General features: G+C 44.4%; 1 protein-coding gene across 2 annotated transcripts in view; it reads left to right on the plus strand.

Annotated features, from left to right (window-relative positions):
• Positions 1 to 17463: 17463 nt before the first annotated feature.
• LAS1L (LAS1 like ribosome biogenesis factor) overlaps positions 17464 to 27078 on the plus strand; it is a 49182-nt gene continuing 39567 nt past the window's right edge. Inside the window, exons 1-5 of one of the 2 annotated variants that reach the window (XM_007060184.4) lie at positions 17464 to 17678; positions 18096 to 18221; positions 18426 to 18495; positions 20306 to 20387; positions 22339 to 22533. In XM_007060184.4, coding sequence (XP_007060246.2) covers positions 17485 to 17678; positions 18096 to 18221; positions 18426 to 18495; positions 20306 to 20387; positions 22339 to 22533 — 667 coding nt within the window. In that variant the 5' untranslated portion in view covers positions 17464 to 17484. Of the gene's footprint in view, positions 17679 to 18095; positions 18222 to 18425; positions 18496 to 20305; positions 20388 to 22338; positions 22561 to 27078 lie in introns of both variants that reach the window. The other variant, XM_037908106.2, reaches the window with a different exon arrangement.

Here is a 27078-nt window from a genome sequence, read left to right on the forward strand (position 1 = left end):
AAGTCTGGCTAGGGTATTGTTGTGCTTCACAGCATCCATTTGTATTGGAGTGTACAATAAACATATCGTCAGCTGGATGTCTCTGCTAAAGTGATCAGCAGGAACCAGCAGGATCCAGAGTTAACAATTTATTGAGATGAAAAGAGCCACTCACACCTTTCAGAGCTATTCTTTCAGGCTGACTGCAGACTCAGGCAGACTGTACTGCATTTACACTTGGATCACATGGGGTGATTTTTTTCCACACTTATAGGGGCTAGCGATTTACCTTTTAAACTAATATTCTTCTGTGCAGTTCCATAACGATGGATGCATTTTGCAGCCAACTTCTCAGCCACGGAATAAGTGGAGCACTCTAGGGATGGAGTAGATGAACTCTTGTAGGACTTTTCCATCTCTAACTTCTCTGATTCTATAAGCAGCAGCCATGACCCATCTAGTGAGGGGGATAAATCACGTTGACAGCCTCATATCATGGTGGTGTATAAATGAAGTCTGCTAGGGACCTCACTAGATAATATGTCCGCAGCATATGAAATACCAGGGAAAGGATTTTTATAAAACCAGTAATTGCGAGGCATCAGTGTCCCACTCTCAAGGCATGTTTCACCAGTAAAGTTTATTTCAATGTTGTAATGTTTATTGTGCGATACAATGCTGGAGAACTTTGTGGAGTGGAGTTTCTCCAGCACCAGACAGCACTAGAACTAGCTGTCTCGTCCAGTTTCCAGGGACAATTTATTTAGATTAAGCTAAATTCATTCAGTCTCTCTACAGAAGAGGTTGTTATTTTTCTAATAATCCAAATGGGAAAGGGTGGCCGTACTGATGGGAGTAACTCCCTTTGTTGTACCTGGCCAGGATTTTCACTGCATATACCCTATTTCAGTTCATACCATTTTAACTGACTGATTTCTATAAATTATTTCCCTTGTAGGGTTGTGTTGCTGCTAAATTGCTAGACAGATTCACGCTGGAAAGGTGGTGTACATTTTTCACAGTGAGGGTAATTAACCGTTCGGAAAATTTACCCATGTACATTTTTTTGTGGTAGATTCTCCATCACTGGCAATTTATAAATCAAGATTGGATGTTTAAATTACCAAAAATAAATAAATAAATAAAAATTACACTAGTTCAAAGAGGAATTATTTTGGGGATTTCTATGGCCTGTCTTATACAGGAATTTAGTCCAGAGGATCACAATAATTTCTTCTGGCCTTGGAATCTATGAAAATGGGTAATATCCATTGCATTGGTTGATTTAGGGTTGAACCTTTTAACACCAGGTTTCAACCCTGAATTCAAATTGAGAATTAATCCCAATTTCTATGTTAATGACACGCTCTACTCTGTGCTCCTGAAAAAAAAATCCAATATTCCATATTTAGTCCAGGGAGCTTTGCAGCATCTTTCCACTCCAAGTGGGCATGATCAGCCAAACATCTAAGTGAGATCAACTGCCCCCCACGGTTACCCCAGAAAACAGAATGTAGGTACTCCCCAGCCCCTGAGTAGCTACCTAGTGTCCTCTCCCAGGTTTACCAAAGGCTCCCTCAAACCCAATCTGTTCTCATCAGGTCTGGGTCTCCAGCGTGCCCAAGAAAATACTAGAGGATACAGCCCTCTGATGAATGATTGACACAAGTATCTTTTCCAAAACAAAGCACCCTTTCTTGGTGCAAACACAAATTCCTAATACAATAACAAGCTAAGAATTCTCTTATTGATGTTATAAACACAAATCCTTAATAACAAGCTAAAGAGCACCCAAACTGCAATAACACACAGTTAAGGTAGCTGCTCATTGCTTCTGTCCTTGAAGCTTCAATATGCTTAGTAGACAGTGCAGCATGGTAGTTCAGCAGACCTGGAGTTTACTAATAAAGGAAGACCACAAACAGGGTTCAGTGGTGAAGGCACTTGGCCAGGTTTATTGTCAATGAAGCATGGTCCTACCTCCCTGGATCAATGTCTACGGTTACACTAACCTATGTCTGTTCATTACAATGGACTTAGCTCAGTCAGCGGCGGGACTTCCCTTAGCCCCCCTCAGCTGGACAAAAGGGTTAAGGCGAAGTACCCTGACTCTTATAGGCTGAAGCAAACAACAGGAAAACACAATTTAAACACCCCCTTACGTATTTCATGACATGTTACCTCCCCTTGTTCCTGATATCTTGGACAAAACATCCCTATTTATTATTTTGTCAAACCATCTTATCTTGTATTAGATTGGAATGTATCTGTACTAGCTAAAATATATTTATGTAAATATCTAATAAACTAGCAACAACTGTGCCAAGTTCATGTACCGGACAATGAACTTGTAAGCATCTACTTTGCTATATGGCCTGACTTTGGTTCACAGCCTCTGGTTCAGGCTTTAAATCGTGCACCAGGCGTAGTGCTTCAGACTCTATCTACTACATTCCCCTGCTTTTTGTCTTTTTATGGGAAGGATGTTTACCCATCATCCCAGAAAAGCACAATGCATGGACTGAAAATGACCCAGTGGGCTACACACGGTTTCTTGGTCCTTTTGCTTTACCCATCCATACATTCATGCCCATAGGCGTGCGCAGGGGTGTGCCCAGGCATACCCTAATGCCTTGAGCTCTGGCTGGGAAGGCTGCTCCTCCCCTGCTGGAGGCTCGGGGTGGGGGAGGAGGAAGAGGAGGAGGCTGCAGCAGTTGCAGGCAGTTACATCGCTGCTGCGCTGCTGGCCCCAGCGGCGCACGGTGAGTGGAGTCGGCCCAGGGGCCCAGCCCCCCCAATATTTGGGGCCAGGTGTCCTTCCCCGGCCCCACCTGCCCCCCCCAGCCTCCTGTTGCTGCCCCCACACTCCTCAAGAGCACAGTGTCCCTGCATCTGCCGCAGGGTCCTAGTGCCCCCCATCTTCACTGCCAGGGCACTGACTGAGCCTGCCCTTCCACCTCAGACCCTTCCCTTTTCTGGCGGGACCCTCCACCTCCACCCCCTGCCCGCAGTCAGCACTCCTGCCCCATGCAGGACAAGGAGGCAGCCCCATCCCTCACCCCCAGTGAGGCTACAGTCAGGGGCAACAGCAGGGGAGGAGGAGCACGCAGCACCCCCCCGGCACCCACCACGCGGGAGGCGAGGGAGATTCCTGGACCTGAGAGGGGCCCTAGAAGCACATGCAGTGACAGTGGTGGGGGTGAGTGTGCTGCTGGGGGGGGGCAAGAAAGGGGGGCTCCTCCCCCAGAGCTTGCTGCTGCCGGCAGGGAAAGGGCTGGGGGGAGTCCTCCTCTCTGGCCCCTGTCCTGGAGCAGCCTGCCTGCACCCCAAACTCATCCCCAGCCCTGCCCCACCCCAGAGCCCACACCCCCAGCCACAGCTTTCACCCCCCACACCCTCAACCCTCTACCCTAGCCCTGAGCCCCTCCAACACCCAAACCCCTCATCTCCAGCCCCAGCCAGAGACCTCATCCCCCTGCAGTCCAACCCTCTGCCCCAGCCCTGAGCCTCTCTAACACCCCACCCCACCATCCCCAGACAGAGCCCTCACCCCCTACACCCCTACTCTCGCCCTGAGCCCCTCCCAAACCCCTCATCTGCAGCCACACCCCACAGCCCTCACCCCTGCACCCCCTCCCATCCCCAAACTCCCTCCCAGAGCCTGCACCCCAATCCCCTGCCCCAGCCTAGGGCCTGCACTCCAGACCTCCCCCACCCAAACTCCCTCCCAGAGCCTTGGGCAGGTGGGGGGGCGGAGTTTGTTGGGGTGGAGTTTGGGTAGGGGCAGGTTCTGGGCACCACCAAAATTTCTACAAACCTGCCACCCCTGGTGACGGGGTCCCCCCTGCCCGCTCTCGCAGGGTGTATTTGTTGCCTGTACAAACTTCCCCAGCAGCTGCACAAAGTTGTAATTGTGTCACATAGCGAACCCCACGCTGCTACCGTGACCCCCCATGGCCGCCCTCCCGCCCAGGCCTGCACAGCCAATCGCCGCCTCCCCAGCACTACACGTGACCTTTGTTGACTTACGTCCGTCATAGCGCTCTTCCACTGCTGCGCTCCAGCTTGGTTGGAGCTCTTTGCGCCCGCCCCGTAAGTGCCATCATGTCATTGGTCAAGGGGATGTCCAGGGGGTGTGTCATAACCATACAGCTAAGGGTAGCCTAGAATTCCTCCTTACCTGCAAGGGGTTAAGAAGCTCAAATAACCTGGCTGGCACCTGACCAAAGGGACTAATGGGGAAAGAAGATAACTTTTAAATCTTGGGGGGAGGGGGAGGGGGAGGCTGTGTGGTGTATTCTCTGGGGAAAGCAGAGAAGTATCAGGTCAAAAAAACTCCTTCTCTTATAAACCATCCTGTACAAGTCTCTGATATTACAAAAAGAGTAAGTAAATAAGGCAAGGTGCGTTAGATTACCTTTTGTTTTCAACTTGTGAATTTTCCCTTTGCTAGAGGGAGGTTTATCCCGGTTTTTTGTAACTTTAAAGTTTTGCCTAGAAGGGAATCCTTTGTGTTTTGAATCTGAGTACCCTATAAAGTATTTACCACCCTGATTTTACAGAGGTGATTATTTTACCCTTTCTTTAAATAAAATCCTTCTTTTAAGAACCTGACTGATTTTTCCATTGTTCCAAGACCCAGAGGTTTGGGTCTTTGATCATTTTGTAACCAATTGATTAGGATATTATTCTCAAGCCTCCCCAGGAAAGGGGGTGTAAGGGCTTGGGGTGATTGCTGGAGGAAGAGGAACTCCAAGTGGTCCTTTTCCCTGGTTCTTTGTTAAAATCAGTTGGTGGTGGCAGCGTTACTTAAGCCCAAGGTACAAGGGAGAATTTGTGCCTGGGGAGTTTTTAACCTAAGCTGGTAGAATAAGCTTAGGGGTCTTTCATGCGGGTCCCCACGTCTGTACCCTAGAGTTCAGAGTGGGGAGGGAACCCTGACAGGGTGGGATTTGGTGAGGACTCTGTTCTGAGCGGCGGTGTGGTAAGGGGGCCAGGCCAGACTGGGGGGGGGTTGGATACAGGCCAGAGGGTCTCGGGGGCAGTCAGGGGACGGGGAACAGGGGCGTTGGATAGGGCGTGGGAGTTTATTTATATAAGTGGCAAGTTACATACTGCAGTGCTACACTGAGTTGGTCAGAGTCAAATGCAGTGGGGGTGGATGCAGGGTAGATTACAGCTCCAAAATTAAACAAAAACCTTCTCCCTTTATGTACATTACACATCTCATTGCCTTTACTATACATCCACTGACTCTGATTCTACTCGCTCTTTACCTCGTCTCTACATTCTTTGTCCCTTATTATCTATTTCATAGTAATTAGTTTTCTGTTTTCCCTCTTATCTTAGTTGGCCTTGACATTCTGTCTTCTTGGCCTACTGGCCTATTTACTTATCTTAATTTAGCACATTCTGTTTTCAACCTAATACTTTATTTTCTTCCCTGACCCTAGCTTCCAAAAAATTAGGTCTCCCTCCAGGTGTTAATTACTCATTTTGGGCCAGGCATTAGCTACATTCCTCTGCTTCTGTCATTCTTTTTATAGCAGCATTTGTTTCATTTGCGTTATATTCCTGTCTTTCTGTGCTTTCTTTTTCAAGTTTATTACCCAGCTGCACATTTCCAAGACCACAGTGGTGGTAATCATTTGAACCACCATTAATATTTGGCTTAAAGTACGAACCAGGGGTGCAAGCAATATCATCCCCAATTGCTTGTTGCTCAGCTATTAGTTGGGCAATGGGCACCAATTGCTCTATTTTCCTTTTTAAACTTGCCCTAATGAGTTGGTTATGGTAGTTACTATGTAACTTTCATAAGCTGTACAAATAATTTCTTTACCAATTTGATTTTTCCTTGCCTTTATATTGTTTGCTGCAATTAGTTTGTTACAGTTTAGCAATATTATATACATTATAAATGAGATACTGTTTTGTTAGTAGCCAGGCCCTTATCCATGAATTACAAGTTCAAAAACAGTTTCCACTGCCTGGTGGTCAAAATAATTAATGTTTTGTTTTATATATATGCACTCATATACAAACATATTTTTCATATTACCCTTATTTTAAATAGGTCCCCACATTCAAATAATCTTGAAATATACTCAGTCATTGTATCTAGATTTTGGAGTCTGCTATTTGGAAGATGCCAGATTGCGGATTAGTCTTTTGCCCAGCCCGATTCTCATGCACATTCCCGATAAGATGCTAGTATATCAATTAAAAAAGAAGTATGCAGCAATGATACAGCTGCTTTTACAGAGTAGCCAAATTCATCCATATTTCAGTGATTAAGATTTAAAACCACAGGCGAATAAAATGAACTTACTTTGCTTAATAATATCCATTTCTAAACAACAATTAGACCTGGCCCAGCTTGTGGTTTCTATAATGTCTCTGTAGACAATTGCGTACTTAATTGTCCATATATAGTAGACTGAAATTAGTTGACTAGTATGTTATATACAAAGCACTTTGTTTTTCTTTTCCTGATACCTAGGGGCTTCTTCACTGTACACTGATATCTTCTGGTGTCTTTGGGATCCACTCTTAACAACTTGAGTTGGTTAACACGATAAGGTTTTTGCTTGTTTGTTTTACATTTCTCTTGTTTTCAATAGCCCAAATTTGATACACACATTAACTTAGTTTGTTTACATTGTAATAGGGACCAAGTACTCTATAAAACAAAGTATGCTTTTGTGCAGACTTTCCCATTTTTTTTTAGCACAAATGTAACTGTTTCAAATGCTTTTGCAGTTTTTGAAGACATTCCTTTTTACTTCCTTAAAATGTACATTAATTTTTTTATGCATAACTGCTAAAATAGATGCTCGCAATACACCACGCAGAAGATTGTTCTCCCCTGCCAAGCACTCCGTTTTAGCAAAAGAGTTGATAACAGAATTTTTATCCAAACTTTCTAAAGTTAATTTGCTTGTCGCATCAATTCCACTTTTGTTAACTATTTAGAAGCACAAACTTTAACAACTACTTCCCTTTAACATAACATAGAAGAAAAGAGTATAAACATTAAACCAAACTGAATTTTAAATGCAGGTCTATGCAAACACTTTGAGGGTACTAAACTTTTATGACACTGGGAAACCTGTTGAAATTGTTTGGTTAGTGTTAACATTTTGCAACATAACCAGACATAGTATATGGTTTTTTATTTTTTTTTACCATTTTTGCTATAACATTCTTTTAACTATATCTTAATATTTAATAAAGGCGCAATAAAGTTTATAAAAAAACAAACAAGAAACTGACATTTTGCTACTATTACCTTTACATTAATATTGCTGTTTCCCCTTACATTTTCCTTTAAATAAAAAGCCTGGGATTAATAAAAGAGAATTCTTTTTGTTTGCAATTGTATTATTTATTGAGGCAAAAATATATGTACATATATTTATAACTGAGGCCTTTTTGAGCTTTGCAAAAAAAACCCAATTAATTGGTGGTATGATGGTTACACTTCAACCATAATATTAAAATAGTGTGGTAACACTTATATTAAAAAAGTATAAAATTGACTTTTGTTGCAACAAAATAAAAACAAAAAAGTAGCCACGTGACACACACACACAAAATACAATGCAGGACAAAATACATAACATACAGGACAAACTTACAATTAAAAACAAATGGCACCAGAATTACAATCATAACCACAAGATAAGGCATTAAGAGCTCAAAATTATTAAAACAATGCATTTTAAAAAGGCAGACAAACAAAATAATTAAACGTTTAAATAAGCAAGTTATCTTTTTATTAAAAACTTTTAATAAGGACTGATAAAAATCCATATTAAATTATTTCCTCATTGCTGCATTAATTTAGTAACTTAAGGCATTTTCCATTACTATTACTTTTATTGTAAAAATGATATTAAATGGAAATAAGAAAAGCCCATGTTTCTTATTAGTTAGTGGTTAGGATTAGAAGTAAAGTTAACATTTCTGTTGCTTGGCAACCGTATCTTCAAGAAAGTTAGGAGTATTTCCAGCTGTTACATTCCTGAAAGGTTAAAATAATTAATTCATTGGGCTTAAACATTTACCTTATTTTCTCTTTGTTTCTTGATTTGTTTTATTTTTAGTTGCTTCATCTTTTTAGCAATAGAGTTTTCTGTAATAAGTAAAACTTTTAACTTTTAAAACAAAAACAAAACAGAAGTGAGGAGAGGCGGGAGGAGGAGGGGTGCGAGCAGCCTTGGAAGGGAGGGAAACCTGAGTCAAAAAAAATTAACTCTGTTAAATTATCTTAAAGTACAGGCAACAACAGCAAATTTAGCAAACTGAGAGAGGATATAATGGAAAACTTAACCAGTATGTAAAACTTTTTGAGAAAGAAGGTTATGTTATTAGCTTTGAGGGAGGAGTGGGGCTCCATGGATCAAAGCAGTTGGGAACCTGTGCCCATGGTTTTTATCCTGGCCCTGAGAGGAGAGTGGGGGTGTTAATTCTTGCACAGGAACCCAGGGGGGATTTAACCAGGGCCACAGGGTGGCTAATATGCAGGAGCCCACAACCCGAGGGGGGAGGAAGTGGAAGGGGGCAATGTGGGTGTTACCTGTAGTGGGGAGAAGCGTTGCACTCCCTGTCATGGTGGTAGGTTGGCTGGCACAGGTCCATGATGCAGTCAGTCAGTGCCTCCCTGTGGGCCTCTCCCTCTTCCCAGGGTGGGGAGTCAGGGCCTGGCCTACCGGCCGCGCTCTGTCACCCCTACCGGCCGCGCTCTGAGGTCCCACAGCAGGGCAGGCAGACCGGCCTAGAGATCCTTCCAGACATGTCAAGTCTCACTCATTGGGTGTGATACTCGCTCATTAGCATGTTATCTCACTCTCATATTCCTGAGCTTATCTCACTTGTTCTAAAGCTGCTTTCCAAGCTTGTGTACTGTGGTAACCATGAAGACTACATGTGTGTGGGTACCATGCCACCCTTACTTCTGCACTGCTGCTGGTGGCAGTACTGCCTTCAGAGCTGGGTGCCCAGCCAGCAGCCACCATTCTCTCCTCTCTGTCTTCAGAACTGGACAGCCGGAGAGCAGCGGCTTCTGGCCAGGATCTCAGCTCTGAAGGCAGCGATGCCGCCAGCAGCCCCTGAGAAGTCAGGGTGTCAATGCCATGCCATATCACCCATACTTCTGCATAATATTTGACCTTTGTGCTGGGAAGGGCAGCTAGGGGATTGGGGAGGGGGACTAAGGCAAATTTTAGGGTGACTATAGCTCCCGCAAACCTCCCCTAGCTCCGCCTCTGGTGTCGCTGGGAGCAGTCCTGTGGCCATCAAAGAGAAAAAGATGTAACTCATCATCTGGAAAGTAAAATACGCCACACAAATAGCAGAGCAGTGTCTTCACAGATGCAGGTTTCTGAGTAGCAGCTGTGTTAGTCTGTATCCGCAAAAAGAAAAGGACTACTTGTGGCACCTTAGAGACTAACAAATTTATTTGAGCATAAGCTTTCGTGAGCTACAGCTCACTTCATCGGATGCACCACTAACAAGTTTCTGCAGAGGGAAGATCCTTGTGTTTACATGATAGATGGTGTGCTTTCTACTTTTGTGAGGAAACTGCTAGGAAAGTTTATTTACATGCAAATGATCAAAAATATGCTGTCTCACTTACAGATGTAGACTTTGTTAATTCGGACAATCAGCTTCCAGACACATGTCTGTTTGTAGGCTTGGTCACAAAACAGGTTGGAAGAGCAGGGGGATATTACTCCTCTTGAAAAACAGAAGTTCTTTTGCGCAGCCGGAGCATTCGAGTGTAGCCAAGTATACATGTGAGAAGCTACCTTTGAATGATGACATGTTAAAGATGGCAGCATTTGTAAACTTTGATAGTAAGGAAAACTGCACTTTTGAAAAGACACGTTGAGCACTTTGCTGACAGTTACCAGTACGTGTTCAATCTCTCCACAACTGAGATAGGGAGGTTCAAGAGGAGTTGGTTCATTACCAGTTAATGCAGAAATCAGATATCACTCAGTGTGTACAGTTGAGGCAGCACTACAAACTGACAGAGATAACACTGCTGTGCCATACAAGGTGGACACTATGTGGGCATATCTTAGCAATGTCAAAAGCCCTTTCTCAAAGTTCCTATTACTGTCCCGGATTGCCAGGCTTGTCTTAGTTTTACCCCATTCAAATGCAGAAGAGAGAGCGTTCAGTCTCGTTCAAAAGAATAGGACACTATTCAGACCTTGGACTAGGGGGGAAACACTGTCCTCTATTATCCAAGGGGTTGTCTTCACTACTGGGATAAGTCAACCTAAGTTACGCTACTCCAGCTACGTTATTCACATAGCTGGATTTGATGTAGCTTAGGTCGACTCACCCCAGTGTCTTCACTGCGCTGCATCAAAGGGAGATGCTCTCTGCTTGACTTACCTTACTCTTCTCGGGGAGCTGGAGTACCGGAGTCCACTGGAGAGCGCTCTGCGGTTGATTTAACGGATCTTCACTAGACCCACTAAATCAACACCTGCTGCATCTATTGCAGCAGTGTTGATCTCCCTAGTGGAGCCCCAAGTGAAACTGGCAAATTCTGAAACATGTTTCAAGCATGAGCCACCAATTTTTTTTATAAACACAGCAAAGTGGGCCACTTGGCAGTATAATAAAGCATGTGAATAAAATTTGAAACCCAATTAGATATTAAAAGAAATGTGGAATCTGAATCCTTTATCTATGGTTTGTTAGCTTCTAATTAACTAATTCAATTTAATTATTTTATTTTTACATTCATATAATGTATTGTTCAGGTGTGTTATTAATCATTTAATTTTATTTTGCATTTATTTCTTTTGGAATCTGATTATTTTAGTTTGCTGTAAATGTAATCTGAGCAATAATATACAAACCAAATAATATTTGTGACGTAAAGTGTTTTTCAAATGGATGATAACTATGGCAAGGTGCTATGCAAAATAAACATATTGATAAAAGTTCTTTTTTTGTTAGGTTTATATAAAAACATTAAAAAAAATTTCTCTTATTCTGTCCACTGACTGTGTCCCTAAACCAGGGGTTATTAACTCTAAGGGGTCTCCAACCATCCAGGTTTTTGTTTCAACCAGCAAATAATTTTTATTAAAAATTCCTTGGTTTGCCTTGCATATAGAATTCTCACATGCCCCAGACTTTAGTATGAATTAGGCCATTTAAGTGTTTTGTATGCAATATTAAGTAGTGTACATTTTGAAACAAACTATTAAGTGGTGATAAGATTAAAAATGGACTATTGGATGTCACCAAGGATGAAAGATGAGAGTTCCTATCTTAAGCAACGACCTAACACACAACCTGGAAAGTCTTACTCTTTGGGCTTGAATCTCTCTCTTCGGGGATGTAAATCTTGTTCTTAAGGACTGCCAACCCTTGGCATCTCTGCGCTTGCCAGTTACACTTACTGGGCAGGCTCAGCCAGCGTGGGCAGGATCCTGCAGCTGCTGCTACAGGGAAAGGATCAATAAGTTGCAGATGCAGGGGAGGGACCAATCGAGGCATAGAGAGAGCTCTTTCTGAGCTGCACTGTCCGCTCCCCACGGAAAAATCCCAGACATTGCCTCTTTTTTGAAAAGTCTGCCCAGATGGACAGCAGATTACCTAAAAAGAAGCAACGTCTGGGAAAACCCAAATGTATGATAACCCTACCCAGCCAGGGACAACGCCCCTCCCTTCCCCCAAAATTCCACCCATGGTGTCAGAGAGAATTTGGGGTTTTCTCAACGTTTTGATTTGACTGTGTTCACCTTTCAGTTCTCCTTCTGCTTCAATCTTCCAAGTTCTTTTGAGGCAGATTAGATTATTTAATCTTTCTGCAGACTAGTATGGGTGAATGTCCATGGATATAACCTAAAGCGAAGACAGAATTTGGTATTCTACACAAGTTCTACTATCTTCATGAAGATTATTTCCCTTAGAAGTGCCCCTAATGCATTCATTTCTTTCAAAATGTATATAAATTTTTTGTCTCATGTAATGATTGTCTAATGTATGTGTATTCTGTAAATAGCTATCTAATCTCTCAGAATTTACATTATTGAAAATAAATGAAACTAAGTAATCATTACCCAAGAAATAAATCATAATATTTTGAAAGTGATACAGCTCCACTTCCACCCTCTAGTTGTCCTGTTGGTAGTTCTCTCAGAAATAATCTCATGAAGATATAATTCAAAACTCTATACAAATTCTATTATACTCCCATCAGGCTATATAAAATACACATGTAAAATTTCCCCTGAAATTCCTTTTCACGAAAGAGGTTTAAATAAACTGCAGTCTAAATCTGTCATGGGTCTAGCTATGATTTCTTTGTTATTGTTTTGGTGGCCTATCTTCTGATTAGATGTTATAAATAGCATGTACAAATCTTCATTTAGGGTTTACTGGTTATTTTTCCTATGCTAATGATTCCAGATTTTGAAATAGTTGAGAATGATTAAACATGTTTTCAGCTGATAATCCATCTTTCCAGACGTACAAACCTTCTAGATGATAGTCTTTTCTTCCTCTTACTGGGTTCTATGGGAATAGAAGTTTATTGATTTTTCAGCTTGGCCCTAGCAGTTGCCAGAGTCCCAACTTTCTGTACACAAAAGAGTGGAGTTTAATAATAAAGCACCTTTATAACTAGGCCCAGGTAATAACCAAAGAAAATATATATTGAACTTTGCGGTTTCCATTTCTGTCCACTGGCAGAGGAGGCATTAGATCCATAGGGTGAGAGTCAGAATAGGAACTGTATCCAGAGATTGTGCATGTTTAGGATTGGAGGAATTACAGATATGGTGGATGGAGGTTTCCTGTTATATAGCAGGAGGGGAGAACCTGTGATGTACTCCGTGAAGGCTATGACAGAAAGGGGGAACAGAGATCCTGGTTCCTCTCCCCAAGTAAACCTCAGACAAAGCATATCATATTCTACTGAAGCAGAAATATTCACACAAGCAATTAAAGCCAACTCTAGTTTCATAAATTAATAGATTCAAAAATTCTAAGGCCAGAAGGGACAACCATGATAACCTATTCTGACCTGCTGCATAACACAGGCCCTAGAACTTCCCCAAAATAATTCTGGTTTGACCCATGGTCCCATATGTCTTCAGTTTTGGCTGGGTTGTATTAACCAGCCCTGGGTATTAGAGGAACAGATGTTTTGCGAAGCAGAAAGTTTCAAAACACCACTATCTTGAATAATGTGAATCCGGTGCAAACTATCCCTTATTTTAAAGAATGCCAGAATACATTTGCTTCTTATTTTACAGGCTAAGCTCCCTTTTTCAAAGACTCACCTCTAGGGAGCAGAGAGAGATTCATGTTCAAAAAGTGCTCTTCCAACCTGCAGCAAATGAAACATGCTCTTCAGCCATCAAGGGCAGGCCTTTCCGGAAATGCCCAAGAAAAACAAATTCTCATGGAATTTGCATGAAAAGAATCTGTGTCTGTAGGCAATCTAGAAACTCTATGGCAAATGCTGATGGTGAGAGAATAGTTTCCTCTCCAAGAAGGTGGAAGCACTTCTCCCTTAAACAGAACCATACTGTCAGAGCAGGTGAAGCTGAAGGAGAACCCAGACAAAGACGAACTTGATCGTATAGGTGAAGGAACTTAATGGATTTTTGTAGTCTGTATACTAGGGTCACTCACTCTAGCCCTTTCCTTCTGTCTCTGTATCCAATCCAGATGACTGAGTTTGGGTGAATCCCACTTACAATATTTCTTTAAGGCTTTGTTTAGCTTGTATCCTCTGAAACATCAACTCCCCTAAGATCCATACTTGCCTTATATTTCTGCAGATATCCCCAAAACACAGACTCCGTATCTATTAAGCGCTACAAACCATGATCATCTCTTCCAGCCATATTGACCATAGCCTGGCTAACAAGTTCCTTAGCCTGGCTTCTGAAGATATGACAAAGAGCACAGTAAGAGCAAAATGTAGAGATTAAATATACACAGACATTTGAAAAAGACCACACAAAGCTCAATAATTAAATAGTCCTAATTTATGGAAATAGCTCTCCAAACTTTTCCTCCAACGAATGCTATTGTGATGAGACACACCAAATTGTGTGTGTGTGTGTTTCCTTGGTGTACTGTGAGGCCATGTGCTTTCAGCTACTCGAGAAAGGAAAAGTGCCATTCTTGTATGGCAGTGAGTGCCTTCTCACAATTCTAAAATGAGCTGGGGCTCAGAAATACCAACAGGATCCTTGATGTGTTTTGGTATTTGTTCGTGACACAAAGTGGAGAGGCAGCATGGAAAAGTTTTCAAGTAGCAAAGAGGTTTTGGGGCTTGGGTTAAGTTCTGAGCAAGAACTCAGACAGATTCTTAGACCCAGATCCTCATCTAGTATAAATGGTGACAGTTCCATTGACTTCAATGGACATATACTGATTTACACCAGCTAAGAATCTGATTCCCAGTATTGCAAAGGTGTAATCACACTGTCATGGCTCATCAGCTGCAAAAAGGGTGATTCCATTTTCAAATGACATGTTGGGTTCCAGGCCTCTCTCCCTGCCCCTCTGATCACACTTCCAAAGAAAGGCCATCTGGATCTCAGAGGCATCGCTGTTGTTTCTCTTCTTTATTTAGGGGGCAGGGCACTATAACAGAAATGGCCTCCCTCCTGGGGATAGCCACACCTCTCACTTTGAACATTCTAATGCGGGAATTAATGTTTCTCTGATGCCATAGGAAGTGAAGTACCTATTCCAGAATGCAGCCAATGACATGCTGCTGTCACTCTGGAAGCACCATTCAGCAGATGTGATGGCCAAGGTGCTGGAGGGATTCCAGGAAGTGGCTTTTCCTCACTGCAGTGTCCTCTATGTGATGCTACTGTGTTCATATTGTGCTTGACCTCTGATCCGGAGTCACTTAGGTTCTCTATGTCCCAGTGTCCATATGGGTAGCATTGATACTGAAGAAATTCTGAATTCCATTTTGCAGTCTTAATCTCCATTTTGTGTCTCTGGCTTCCCTCTGGAGTAAGCAGAAATCATTTCACCACAGAACATTGCAGGTTACTTACCATTGGACATTGTAAGTCAAATGACCAGAACTCAGCATAAAATGAGGTATGGACATGAAGTTGCCTAGATCTGGAGCATGGGCAGTAAGTTAGATGAGGTAATCATGGCTCTGAGGTAAAACAACACAATTAGGCATGTGCCGAATGAGATAATGCTGGACAATAAGCATGTGAAACATAAGGTTGAGAAGAGGTCAGTTTGCTTCTTCTGGTAGCTAAGGGATGAGGTAATATCTAGTAGTGAGCATACTCAGTAGAGATTAAAATAGACAGTATAAAAACAGTTCTGACAGGACAGCATAAAAGGCAGAAGATCAGGAGGCAGCAGTCAGTCAGGAAACAGCAAGAAGAACTACTGGAAAGGAGTAGGAAGAGCTGCCGGAGAGAGAGAGAGAGAGAATTCCAAGCTTTCTAAATTGGCAGTTGACTGAAGCTGACAACAGCAGCAACAGCATCAGCCGCCCAAGCGTCAGCATCAACCATTAATAACTAGCAGATAACATAAGCCTGCTAGTTTTTAGTTTTAAGTATAATAGTTTAGTGTAGTATTAGTATTTGTATGCTTGAAGTGTGCGTGTGTGTGTGTGTGTGTATTTTAATTAAATTTTACATAAGAAAATTACAAAGTATAAAATTAAGAACTTGCTGTCCACCATCTGTGGCAGAACACATTGTTTAGAATAATTTAAACTGCATGCTATTGCAGTTTAGATGCTTTTTTAATTTGCAATAAGAGATTTGTGTCTAATTTATGTTTTAGATCATTAGTAGTTATTTTAGATTACATTGTAGAAGGGATTATTAGTTACATCAATAAAAGACACTTTGTTTTGGAAAGAATACTGCCGGTGTCAATCATTTATTGGAAGGTTATATCCATGTCCTTCAGTGTTTCCTTAAATGCCCTGAAAACCCATACCTCTGGAGGGATAGCTTAAGGTGGTGATAGGCCGGTTATTCTGGGGCACTCCAAAATCCATTTTTCGGGGTAATAGCATGGGGATAATATTACCTACCTCTGGGAAGGGGGGTTGTGAGGCTGTATATGTTAATGTTTACACAGTCCTTTGAAACTAATAATACCCGGCATATACTGTGTTGTTTGTCTGAGATATGAAAACCCTTTCAACAGGGGGATAAGCCTTATCCCTGTTTTACAGCTGCAAAGTGCTATGTAAGTACTGTTATTCATAAATGGAAGCCATCTCTTTCCACAGCACATACTGAGGATCCTGAGGACTGACTCATTGAAGACCACTGAATGAGATAGATATTTGGTTGAGGTAAGCTCGGTGTCACTCAAAAGCTTGTCTCTCACCAACAGAAGTTGGTCCAATAAAACATTACCTCACCCACCTTGACCCACCTTGTGTCATGTCCGATTTTTAGGTTTTGTCTAGACTAGGATTTAAAAGACGTGATGAATTGTCTAACCTGATATAAAGTAAAACATCTACACCTCTGTCAAGGCAAAATAATTTCACTTTCACATGAGCTAATTTTATTCAGTTGAAAGTGCAACTACCCTGCAAAAGAAAAAAGAACAACAGAAATGTGATAATTTTCATTGTGTTGCAAAGTAGTTTGCTTTCAACAAGCCATGCTGACCTACCACTTTGCTAGATGTGGAATAAAGGGAGGCCGTGGAGTCAGCAGAAGCTCCTGAGGCTCTGTTTAAACTCAGCTTAAAATTTATTTCAATATTTGTATAAATAATTATTTATATTTATATTAACTTGATATACTGTTGTGGCACCCATTTGAAATCCAAAGAGTTGGGGTGACCATATTTCTCTAAACTGAAAATGGGATGCACGGAGGGGGGCCCCAAGCTGCCTGGCGTTGCCACTCGCCCAAGCCGCCTAGCATCACCGTTCTCCCCGCCAACGTGCCACACCCCTAGTGGAGCCAAGTAGCCGAGATGGGGGTGGAGGAGAAGACGAAGGGGTATGGGCTGGGCCCTGGCCAGCAAACCAGGGTAAGTGTGTGAGTCCTTTGGGGCTTGGAGCCAGGAGATGAAGCTATCTGACTATGATCCAGCTAGCAGTGGGATGCCCCTGTGGGAGCTGGTATAACAGACTGGGCCAGGAAGCAGGCTGGGTAGCGGGAGGGACCGAGGAAACACCAGACAGCAGCCCTGGGGAAGTGCGGGGGGAGGCCAGGATCCTCCCCGCTAGCGCGGTGCCGCAGCACAAGTGGATGCTGGGGCCAGGACCAGCCGGGCATTTACCAGCTGGGTTGCTAGGGGACGCTGTGCGCCGGGCTGCTGCGGAGCACGCACGCGCCCGCCCGCCCGCATCCTCGCCCCCGAGGCAAGACCCGCCCTCAGCCACGTGCTCGCTGGAGGAGCCAATGGGAGAGGGCGGAAGCTCACGGCCCTCTCCGCTTTGATTGGCCGGGGCCGCGGCCCCGCGGAAAGGCTGGGCTCCGGGCGCGCAGCATGGCGGAGAGCGGCGCTCGCGCGGAGCCGGGGCGACGGGCGGCCGCGCCGGCCCGCGGGAAGCGCCCGCCGCGGCGGAGCGTGGTGGCCTGGAGGAGCAAGGCCGAGTGGGACCAGGTGATGGTGGGGCTGTACTGCGGGGACTGCCGGCTGCAGCGGGACGCGCTGGACCGGGTGTCGGGCTGGCGGAGCAGGTGAGGGGGCGCCGGCGGAGGGGCTGTCCCAGGGGAGCCACAGTGCCCCAGGCGGGGCCGGGCTGGAGCCCCGGCTGTCCGGCTCTGCCCGTCCTGGCTGAGTGCGCCTTGCACTTCCGGCCCCGGGGTGCTGGAATAATTTGTAGAGTGGGGGGTGCTGAGAGCCCTGGCTCGTCCAGCCTCTGAGTGTCCGTGCATCTCCATCCAGCCCTTGCAAGGTATCTCTTATTCTGCTGCTTATTATGTGGCAGAGACCTGCTCAGGAGACTGTTCAGTGAATTGGTGCAGTGAAGGAGTATTTACATGGACTAGGCTGTGAATCCAGCAAGAAGACCTCAAGGCAATTAACTTTTTGCCGTTTCCCCCTTTTTAATGGGAATGGTATAAGAATGTTTGTTATGCTTTCCCTGTCTCTAGGTATGGGCACAGAATGCCTTTAGCTGTGGATTGCACTGCAGATCTGATTCGCTGTAAAATCCTGGATACATCTGGCAACATGAGATCTCATGAACTGGTCCTTTTGTATGGTCTGGCTCTCGTGAGGTAAGACTAAAAGGTCTTTGTACAGTTGGAAAAGGACAGACTCTGGGGGAGTGCAGTATTCTCTTGCGCAATTCCATTTTGTAGCTGCCTGACAGCAATATCCCCCTTGAATGTGTGGGTTAACTCTCCCCCTGAGTGTCAGGGTTTCTGGTAGCTGTTTTTAATCTTTGAAATACTCTTCTCTTGTTTGTAACCTCTGCATAGGTTTGTGAATCTAATCACAGAACGGAAGCAGAAAATTGTCAACATTCCCCTGAGACGATTAGCTAAAGAGGTACTTTTGAATAAGAATTCCTTGCTGGTTTACATGTGCATGTAGACAACATACATGTTGGTGTCTAATTGTCAGTGATGTTTCTCTGTTATATGTTAAAACGTTTGGCCACTTGTTGCCTGGCTGTTGCCAGCTAAAAGGATTTAGTGTTTGAGAAAGATGTAGCCTCCTCCATAGAGGGGGGAAAAAAGCACCAAATTTAGTGTAAAGATTATATTTAGTTGTAAATCAACATTTTGATGGTTACCAGTCAATGAAAGTCCATCTTTCTTTAGAAAAATAAACTAAAAGATGATTTAAAGCAAGGTTTTCTGTGGGGTGACTTAAAATGCTTTAGTTTAAATCAAAATACACTCTAATCTGAGCAATTAAGAAATGTTATATGTAACTTAAGGTAGTTTGTCTAAAACATTGGTTTTGTATGAATTTTAAGTTAGATTAGGATTGGTCAATGGAATTATTTTCATGAATGTTGTTTGAGGAGCAAGGGGAACCTAGTCCCATGAAGAAACACAGCTTTGGATGTAAAGATTTCCCTGCAACATATGTAGCACCTCTTCTTCACCCCGAAAAAATATGTACTTGCATCTCTTGGATATTGAGCTGTGGCTAGATAGGGGCCATTATAAAATCCTTTGGAATTTAAGGCCAGTGTTGAAATCTCACTCAAGGGCAAAGGCTAATACAGCAATAATCTTCTGTGCAACACCGGTGTGACCATGTTCTGTCTCCTTTTGAAGTGGATCGCTTCAGAGGAGAGAAGTGGATCTTCTTCCCCCTCACCCTGAATACAAAACCTCAGGATCCAGCTGTAGTAATGGGATCAAACTAAAGCAAAAGAAACTTGAGATGAATGGCAAGAGAACTCCTGTGGTAGTGATGTCCTTCCTCTTATTGAACAATTTCCAGGGGAAGGGATGAAAGTCAGTTAAATGCTTGTCTGGTCAGTTCTGAGACTATACTGTAGGCACCACCCTGCCTTGTGCACAGGGCCAATGTCTGTTTGATCTTTAACTTTCATGGTTCTGTACCACTTTAACTTTCAAGGACAGAATAAAATGTCTCGATTACCTAAACAAACATCAAAATCCGCAACTCCCTGCCTAGTCAGAGCTTATTCTTAAGGGAAGTCAGAGTTGAATGTGTTGTAATGTCTTTAAAACGAATTGACTCAAAAGATTTCACAAGAGTAAGTTATCCAATTAAAGGGACCCTAGTGTAAATCCATACTTCTGTCTGAAAAGTGTTATCTGCCATTGTTGCATGCAACCTTCAATCCTGAGAATGGAAAGACGAGGGAGGGGAGAATTGCTTGCTGTGTATTTTGTGCAGTCAGTTTTACTGTTTTCCTCTTGGTTGGTGACCTTCCCGTTGTTGGGGGTGGTCTCTAACAAAGTGTTGGGGGAGAGGAAAAATACTTACAAAATAAATATGTAAATGAGTACAAAAATAAATTGGTACTTGGGGCTGGTGTATGATCTGAAGTTACTTCTAACTCTGACTAGATTTCAAGGTGATTGTGTCCCTTTAAAGTCACAAGAAAAGTAGCAGAAAGAAATGGTGAGGTGAAGGTGTGGGAGATGGTACCATCAGCTGAGGCTTGTAATGCACTGAAGAGTTGATGAGGCAGAGATATGCAGGAAGACTGTTCTAGCCAGCCAGGGTTGCATAGGAGAATATCTCTGACCGTGAGGAGGTTTTTTTTTTTACTCTCTTCTGAGCTCTGTCTCATCTGGGTGGCTGTTTGCCTGCATGTCTGGCTGCAATTAAATGCAATGCCTCATGTAATAATTTTGTGGTTCTTTCTAAGATGAACATCCCAATTTGGATTGTGAACCTTCGCCATGATCTGACCCATGGGAAACTGCCTCAGCTAGTTGCCTGCCGAAAAGGTGAGAGTCATGTACACACAGGCACGCTCTGTGCCTAAGGAGCCTTTATGTTTCTGGGAGCTGCTGGTTGTTGTTTCTGCTGCTGCCGGGCACAGTTCTCGGTATTCTACTGTGTGGTGCTTTGGACATGGATTTGCCGTCTCCATGGTAGCAGAGAGCAGATCCACAAACTCCCAGGAGAGGTCAATGTAGAGACAGATGTGGCAGCAGCCCCAGTGGGCTGGGCAAGGAGGGTCTTGCCAGCTGAATGTGACGGGCATGCCTATGACTGGAGGAGGGCAGTAGCCTGGGGGAGGGGGAAGGAGGAGAATCTGGGAAGTGGGGTGCTACAGGGGGTTATCCTGCCAAAGGGGAAATGTGGCCTTAGGCTGGGGACAGCAGAGTGGTGTAGGTGAGAGGTCAAGAGACTGAGGAAATGAAGGAGGCAGGCCCTTTCCCTCCAAAGCTTCCAGTTTTGGGAAAAGAGGGGGAAATCTAAAATAAGAAACTGAAAAGCCTCACAAGCCCACTGAAAGGGATGTGGAGGAAGGGAAAGGACTACAGCTCCATTGGTTTTAAGGGAAGGAATGACAGATGGAGCTGGCACCATTTTATGGTAACGGAAAACTGGTTATGTTATAGGTGGTCCTGCACCCCTTCTATCTGCCATCCCTGATTGCGGGAGCTGAGTGGGGCAAGAGTGCTGGAATTACTCCTGTACAGCAGAAATTAATAGATTTAAAAGAAGATTGTCAGACTTGTGTGTTCAAATTCTGGCACTTAAATCTACATAGAGGGACTTGGATTAAGAGATCTGATTTCAGAGGTGCTGAGAATTGGCGGCACCCACTACCGTTCTCACTGAAGTTAGATTTTCAGCACCTCTGCATAAGTGGTCTGAGTGTCTAAGTGTATGTATCCAAGTCTGCAAATTTTGGTTTAATTATTGAGGTGCTAGATAGAAAGGAATTTTCGCTAGAAGACAAGTTATCTAATCCAGGGTTTCTTAACCTTTGGGTCGGGACCCTAAACTGGGTCACCAGAATGTTTCTAAAGGTCAGGTGGCAGCTCCTGTCCCACAGGCTGGCTGGGCTTGCCTCCCTGCTCCAAGCACTACAACCTCTGGGGGCCCAGTGCCACTCAGGTCTGGCCCAGCCATCGTGATGATGGCAGTCCAAATTTGAGTGAGTGGCACTGCAACCCCATGAGCCAGGTCACAACTCCACTCACACAAATTTGGTCCAGTCAGGGGGATGGGTCCAAATCTGAGCAGTGCTGCAACCCCAGAGGTTGCAAAGCCTAGAGCAGAGAGCCAAGCCCAGCCAGCCCCACAGCACAGGAGCTGCCTCTGTGGAGAGTGTGCTGGACAGGACATACCCCTCCAGGAGGGCAGGACCTGACTAAAACCACCCCAGGGTCTCCACCCCCTATTTACTGCATCTCAACAGGCCATAAACACTTACAAATAGGTCTTGAGCCTAGAAAGACTGAGAACCAGTGGTCTCATCTGGAGTGGATACTGAATTTTTACAAGTGGTTATAGCAGTGAGATAGTGACTAGAAAAAAAGTTGTCAGACAATTGGATGTTTATAGTCTTTGCTTAGGTAACACAGTATAATTAGGTGCTTGAATACTACATTGATGGGCACAGTATAAGAATCTGATCAGTTTTCTAAAAACTTTCACCTCTTGGACTGAAATCATCCAGGTTGAGAATCTGACAAGGTGACAGCTGACAACCCCCCAGGGCTGTCTGTGTGTTTTGGCTGTCCAGTCGGAAGACTCTTCCTTTCTTAGCAGGAAGTCACATTAGCCATAGCGTTTGTATTATTTCATCTCTGAATTCAGTAACTCTCAAAAGATCTTAGTCACTAGTGCGGATTAAGCAAGTGCCTGCTCTATTCTAATAAAGAGTGAATTTCTCTGGGATAAAGAGGGAACAAATGGGCGTGTTGCTGTGTTTACCTTCAGGTTGTGATGTGGTGCTGGAGTGGCTACGCCGGACGTACTGGAGCCGTCAGCTGGGTAATAGTCTGGCTGGAGAATGTGAAGAAGAGCAGAATGGGGAGGTAGAGGCAGCAGCAACCGAGGCAGAGGTGGACAGTGACACAGAGGAGGCTCAGAACCCACAACCACCGGGCTATCAGAAACACAAGGAGCTTCATGGTGGGTGTCTGGGGAACAGTGACAGAGGTATCAAAGTTAGATCACTGTCTTCTTCTAGTAGCTGGGAGCTTAAAGAACACACAAGCACTGCTGCTACTGCCACTTGATGGATATACTCCCTGTTATAGGCTTCCATCCCCAGAACAAGCATGTCATGCACAGAAGTCACTCACCAGCTGGCACCTCCTTGTGATGAGGTGTGGGGTTGCTGGGCTTTCCCCTTAGTCACTTAATTGGTCCTCTGATGGCTGGTCTTCTGTGCCCTGATCTTCCAGCCAGGTCATTTAAAAGTTCGATGCCCTTCTCAGGTATCTAAGTGGTCAGGCCCCAAGCTGGTTTCTCCCGCATGGCCTTTTCAAAGTTCTTTTGCCCAGCTTAGCCCTGGGCCAGCACAAAGTCCTGCCAAATCAAACAGAACTTAATAGAATCACACTTTCATAAAATAAGAAGTTTCAGGGCTTCTCTTTGGGTTCTTCAGTAGAAATCCAAAGTTACACACTAAATTAAATGCTGCAAAGAACCTTGCACCCCCACACCTCCCAAAAAATCTTGAGCCTCTTGGGTTTCTCTTCAGCTCCCCATTTCTCTGCCTCCCTGAAGCCTGGCCCCGTGTTCTAGGGACTTACCACAGGAGTTAGCTCTACTTCCGTGGCTCAGCTCTTCTCTACAATCAGCCCATAACTGCTGGGCTTCTTCCTTTTAAGTCCTACATCCAGCTCAGGTGTGGGAGGGCAGGGCTAATTAAGCTGGGCTGGCTAGCCCTGGGCCTTCTGGACCATAAAGGGGCAGGCCATCCTGTTACACTCCCTTAGCACAGCTGGTACAATTGCTGTTTGGGGCTTTGATGGTTATTGGTGGGTCTGACTTTTCTCATACCAACTGTCTGGATTTCAGCACAAACATTGTTCTTAGCAGTAAGAAAAGGAGGACTTGTGGCACCTTAGAGACTAACCAATTTATTTGAGCATAAGCTTTCGTGAGCTACAGCTCACTTCATCGGATGCATACTGTGGAAAGTGTAGAAGATCTTTTTATATACACACAAAGCATGAAAAAATACCTCCTCCCACCCCACTCTCCTGCTGGTAATAGCTTATCTAAAGTGATCACTCTCCTTTCAATGTGTATGATAATCAAGTTGGGCCATTTCCAGCACAAATCCAGGTTTTCTCACCCCCTGCCCTGTTAGCCGATGGCCAAGGATGTTTGGTGAGGTGCCAGCTATGCCCGTTTTATACCATCCGTGACTTTAACCGCTAGGACGCACTGTCCCTTCGCGGCGGGCAGCCTGGGCTAGGCTGACGGATGCCCCAAGGTCCTAAACACCCGTGACTTTAACTGCTAGAGCTCAGAGCTCCTTCGCAGTGGGCAGTCAGGATTGACTGACAGGCGCCCCAAGAGTTTGCCCCGTGGAGGCGGCACAACTCAACGCTAGGCTCTTAGTACTCTCACCTAATGACCAGGCTTTATAGCCAAAACGTCTGAGGTTCTTTAATTGTGTTGGCTGCTTTACAGTAAACCAGAGAAACAAGTCAGGCTTATGCACAAATGGTTACCAAAATTTATTAAACTAGATTCTAATCATGTGGTTACAAAATTGCTAGTGCCTACTTATTTAAATGTAGAGATGTTACACACACAAACAAGTTACAAAACTGAAGCCACAATCCCAAAGAAAGAAAACAAAGTATAGAGCTCTATTTCAAAATATGTGTACACTAAAGATAGGAGATCAGGTGTGGGTGCTTCTTACCCTCCTTGCATCTCTCGATTCCAGCGGTGCCAAGCCAGGATCGGTCACTCAATTCCGCGGAAAGACGAATAAGGGACAAGGCTGAGGGACCCTCTTAGCTGCAGAAGCCTTGGGAGGCTGTCACTTATCTGACCAGCAGATAGATAGTGAAAAGCACTCAAAAATCATGGTGCTGTAGGTCCCATACTTATACCTCTGTACTCCTTTATTCTCTTTCTCCTTTCTTATGCCAAATTGGGGCTGGTCTGTCTGGGCGACGCCAGCTCTCTCAAGAGTAGTTTACACTTGCAAGGGAGAGAAACAATAAGTTTCGACTACTGGACATTCCTTTTATTAGGGTAAATATTTTCCCACCTAGGATGTTGGGGTGTGTGCATCACGCTATTTAGTAGGGGCTAAGAGCCATGTCTGTGACAGCTTCTCTGTCTGCTCTGAGCCTAATCGTTGTATATGTTCCCAAAGGCACATTGTAGCAGCACACCTGTGCTTCTCACAGCTTCAAAGGCTGTGCTGGAATTTATGTTAAGTGCCCTGTTGTTTTGGTTCCCTCGTGTTCCCAGCAATGCTGGTTCGGGGGGTGGGGAGGGGGGCTGGCTGGCTGTCTGGCTACACGCCCCCCACAAACCCACTCTCCTGCTGGTAATAACTGGGTTTGTGGGGGGGGGGGGGGTGAGAAAACCTGGATTTGTGCTGGAAATGGCCCAACTTGATTATCATACACATTGTAAGGAGAGTGATCACTTTAGATAAGCTATTACCAGCAGGAGAGTGGGGTGGGAGGAAGTATTTTTTCTTGCTTTGTGTGTATATAAAAAGATCTTCTACACTTTCCACAGTATGCATCCGATGAAGTGAGCTGTAGCTCACGAAAGCTTATGCTCAAATAAATTGGTTAGTCTCTAAGGTGCCACAAGTCCTCCTTTTCTTTTTGCGAATACAGACTAACACGGCTGTTACTCTGAAACCTGTTCTTAGCAGTGGAACCCCAGGACCATAAGGGTAATATGTATTAGGTTGGAATAATTTAGTGTTGAAACTGGTCAAACCAGGTTTCAACTCCTGACTATAAATCTAAGGGTTAATTCCAAATTCCACTCTAATGCCCCACTACACTCCTGAAAAGCCTAGATCACCTATTTAGTCCAGGGGTCTCTGCATTGTCTTTCTATTGAGCGGGGATGATACATAATCCTTCTAAGTGATGTCAGTTGGTCCCCATAAAACTGAGTGCAAAATAGGAGTCCGCTTTTTAAAAAATAATAATAATAATCAGACCCCAGGTATACGTCATCAATCCAGCAAGTGCTGATCCGGTGCCTTTTAGTAACAGGAGACACCTTCAAAGAGAGAGGACACCAGCAGATCAGATGCACCTCAGTTGTCTGTCGCTAATTCTTTTTTCCAGTCCTGTGTCTAACTTACTGGTGGCTTAAGCCAAGTGTTAGACTGAGCCTCCCAGCTGGCCAAGTAACCTCTCTAAAGAAGGAATTTTAGTCAATTTCATCTATAGCCCTATCTCTCTTCTGCATTTTCCTGCTTATCTGCAGACACATGCTGTTCGGCCTGGTCCAGCTCCTTCTTCTGTTGAATCAGCTCTTCTGCCTTCTCAGAAGAGATCTGGATCAGTAGCAGTTTTGTGTAAGTGAACAGTATTATAGTTATGGGAAGTGCTGAGTAGTGAATAGTAGCTGAAAAGGTAGAAGCAGTTCTCACAGTAGAATCATTCTAATGCCTCCTGAAAAAGCCAGGTTATTAGGAAGAATGTTGGGCACAGGATTTATTAATATGTCAATCCCTACATGAAATTGAATCTAGGGGTCACAGTCTAATTGAGCTTTGGACAGATGCTCTCTCAACCAGAAGTTAGGGGCTTGATGCAGGAATTACTGGGTGAAATTCTATGAACTGTGTTAATACGGGAGGTCAGACTAAATGAACATAATGGTCCTTTCTTGCCTTTGATTTTTTTTTTTTTTTTTTTTATCAGTTGGTCTGCTTTCAGACCCTGCCTCTCAGTTGTGAGCCTAGTCTACGTTACTTGGTGATTTTGTGTGTGTAAAGTCACCGAGAGACAGAGGGTATTGGCTGAAGGAGCCAACGTCTTATGGTTTGAGACTCAGGCTTGGTCTACCCTACAGAGTTAGGTCGACGTAAGGCAGCTTATGTCGACCTAATTATGTCAGTGTACACGCTACAGCCTTGCTCCTGCCGATGTAAGTGCTCTACTACGCTAACATCATAACTTCATCTCCATGAGAGGCCTAGAGCTTATGTCTCGGTAGTTAGGGTGATGCAGTGTCCATGTAGACACTGCATTACTTACATGGGCTATTGGCTGTTATTCTTGTCAACTTCACAGCTCCATGCGCCTGCCTGCTCCCTGCTCCCAGCCCAGCTGCTGCCCGGGCTCCCTACTCCAAGCCGGGCTGTGCCATCGCGGCTCCCTACTGCCAGCCAGGCTTCTGCTGGACGCTTCCCGCTCCCTGTTGGGAACCCTGGTGCTGCAAGGAAGCTCCCTGCTGCTGGGAGCCTGGCTCCCCCACCCCTCTGGCTCTTGGCTCAGCAGGGAGCCTCGGGGCAGCTGCCGGGTTCCCAGCAGGAAGCTACATGTGGAGCTGAGAGCTCAGGCTCTCAGCCCACAACACTGTTCCTCTTAAGTCAGTGGAAACACACCTGATGAGGATGCGCACCGCCGACGGGAGAAGGGTAGTGTGGACATAGTAACAATTACTGTGGTGGTTGAAAGTTTACCTAATAAGTTGACTCACATTTCTAGTGTAGACATGTCCTAA

Source organism: Chelonia mydas, chromosome 9 (genome assembly GCF_015237465.2).
Source record: "Chelonia mydas isolate rCheMyd1 chromosome 9, rCheMyd1.pri.v2, whole genome shotgun sequence".
NCBI lineage: Eukaryota > Metazoa > Chordata > Testudines > Cheloniidae > Chelonia > Chelonia mydas.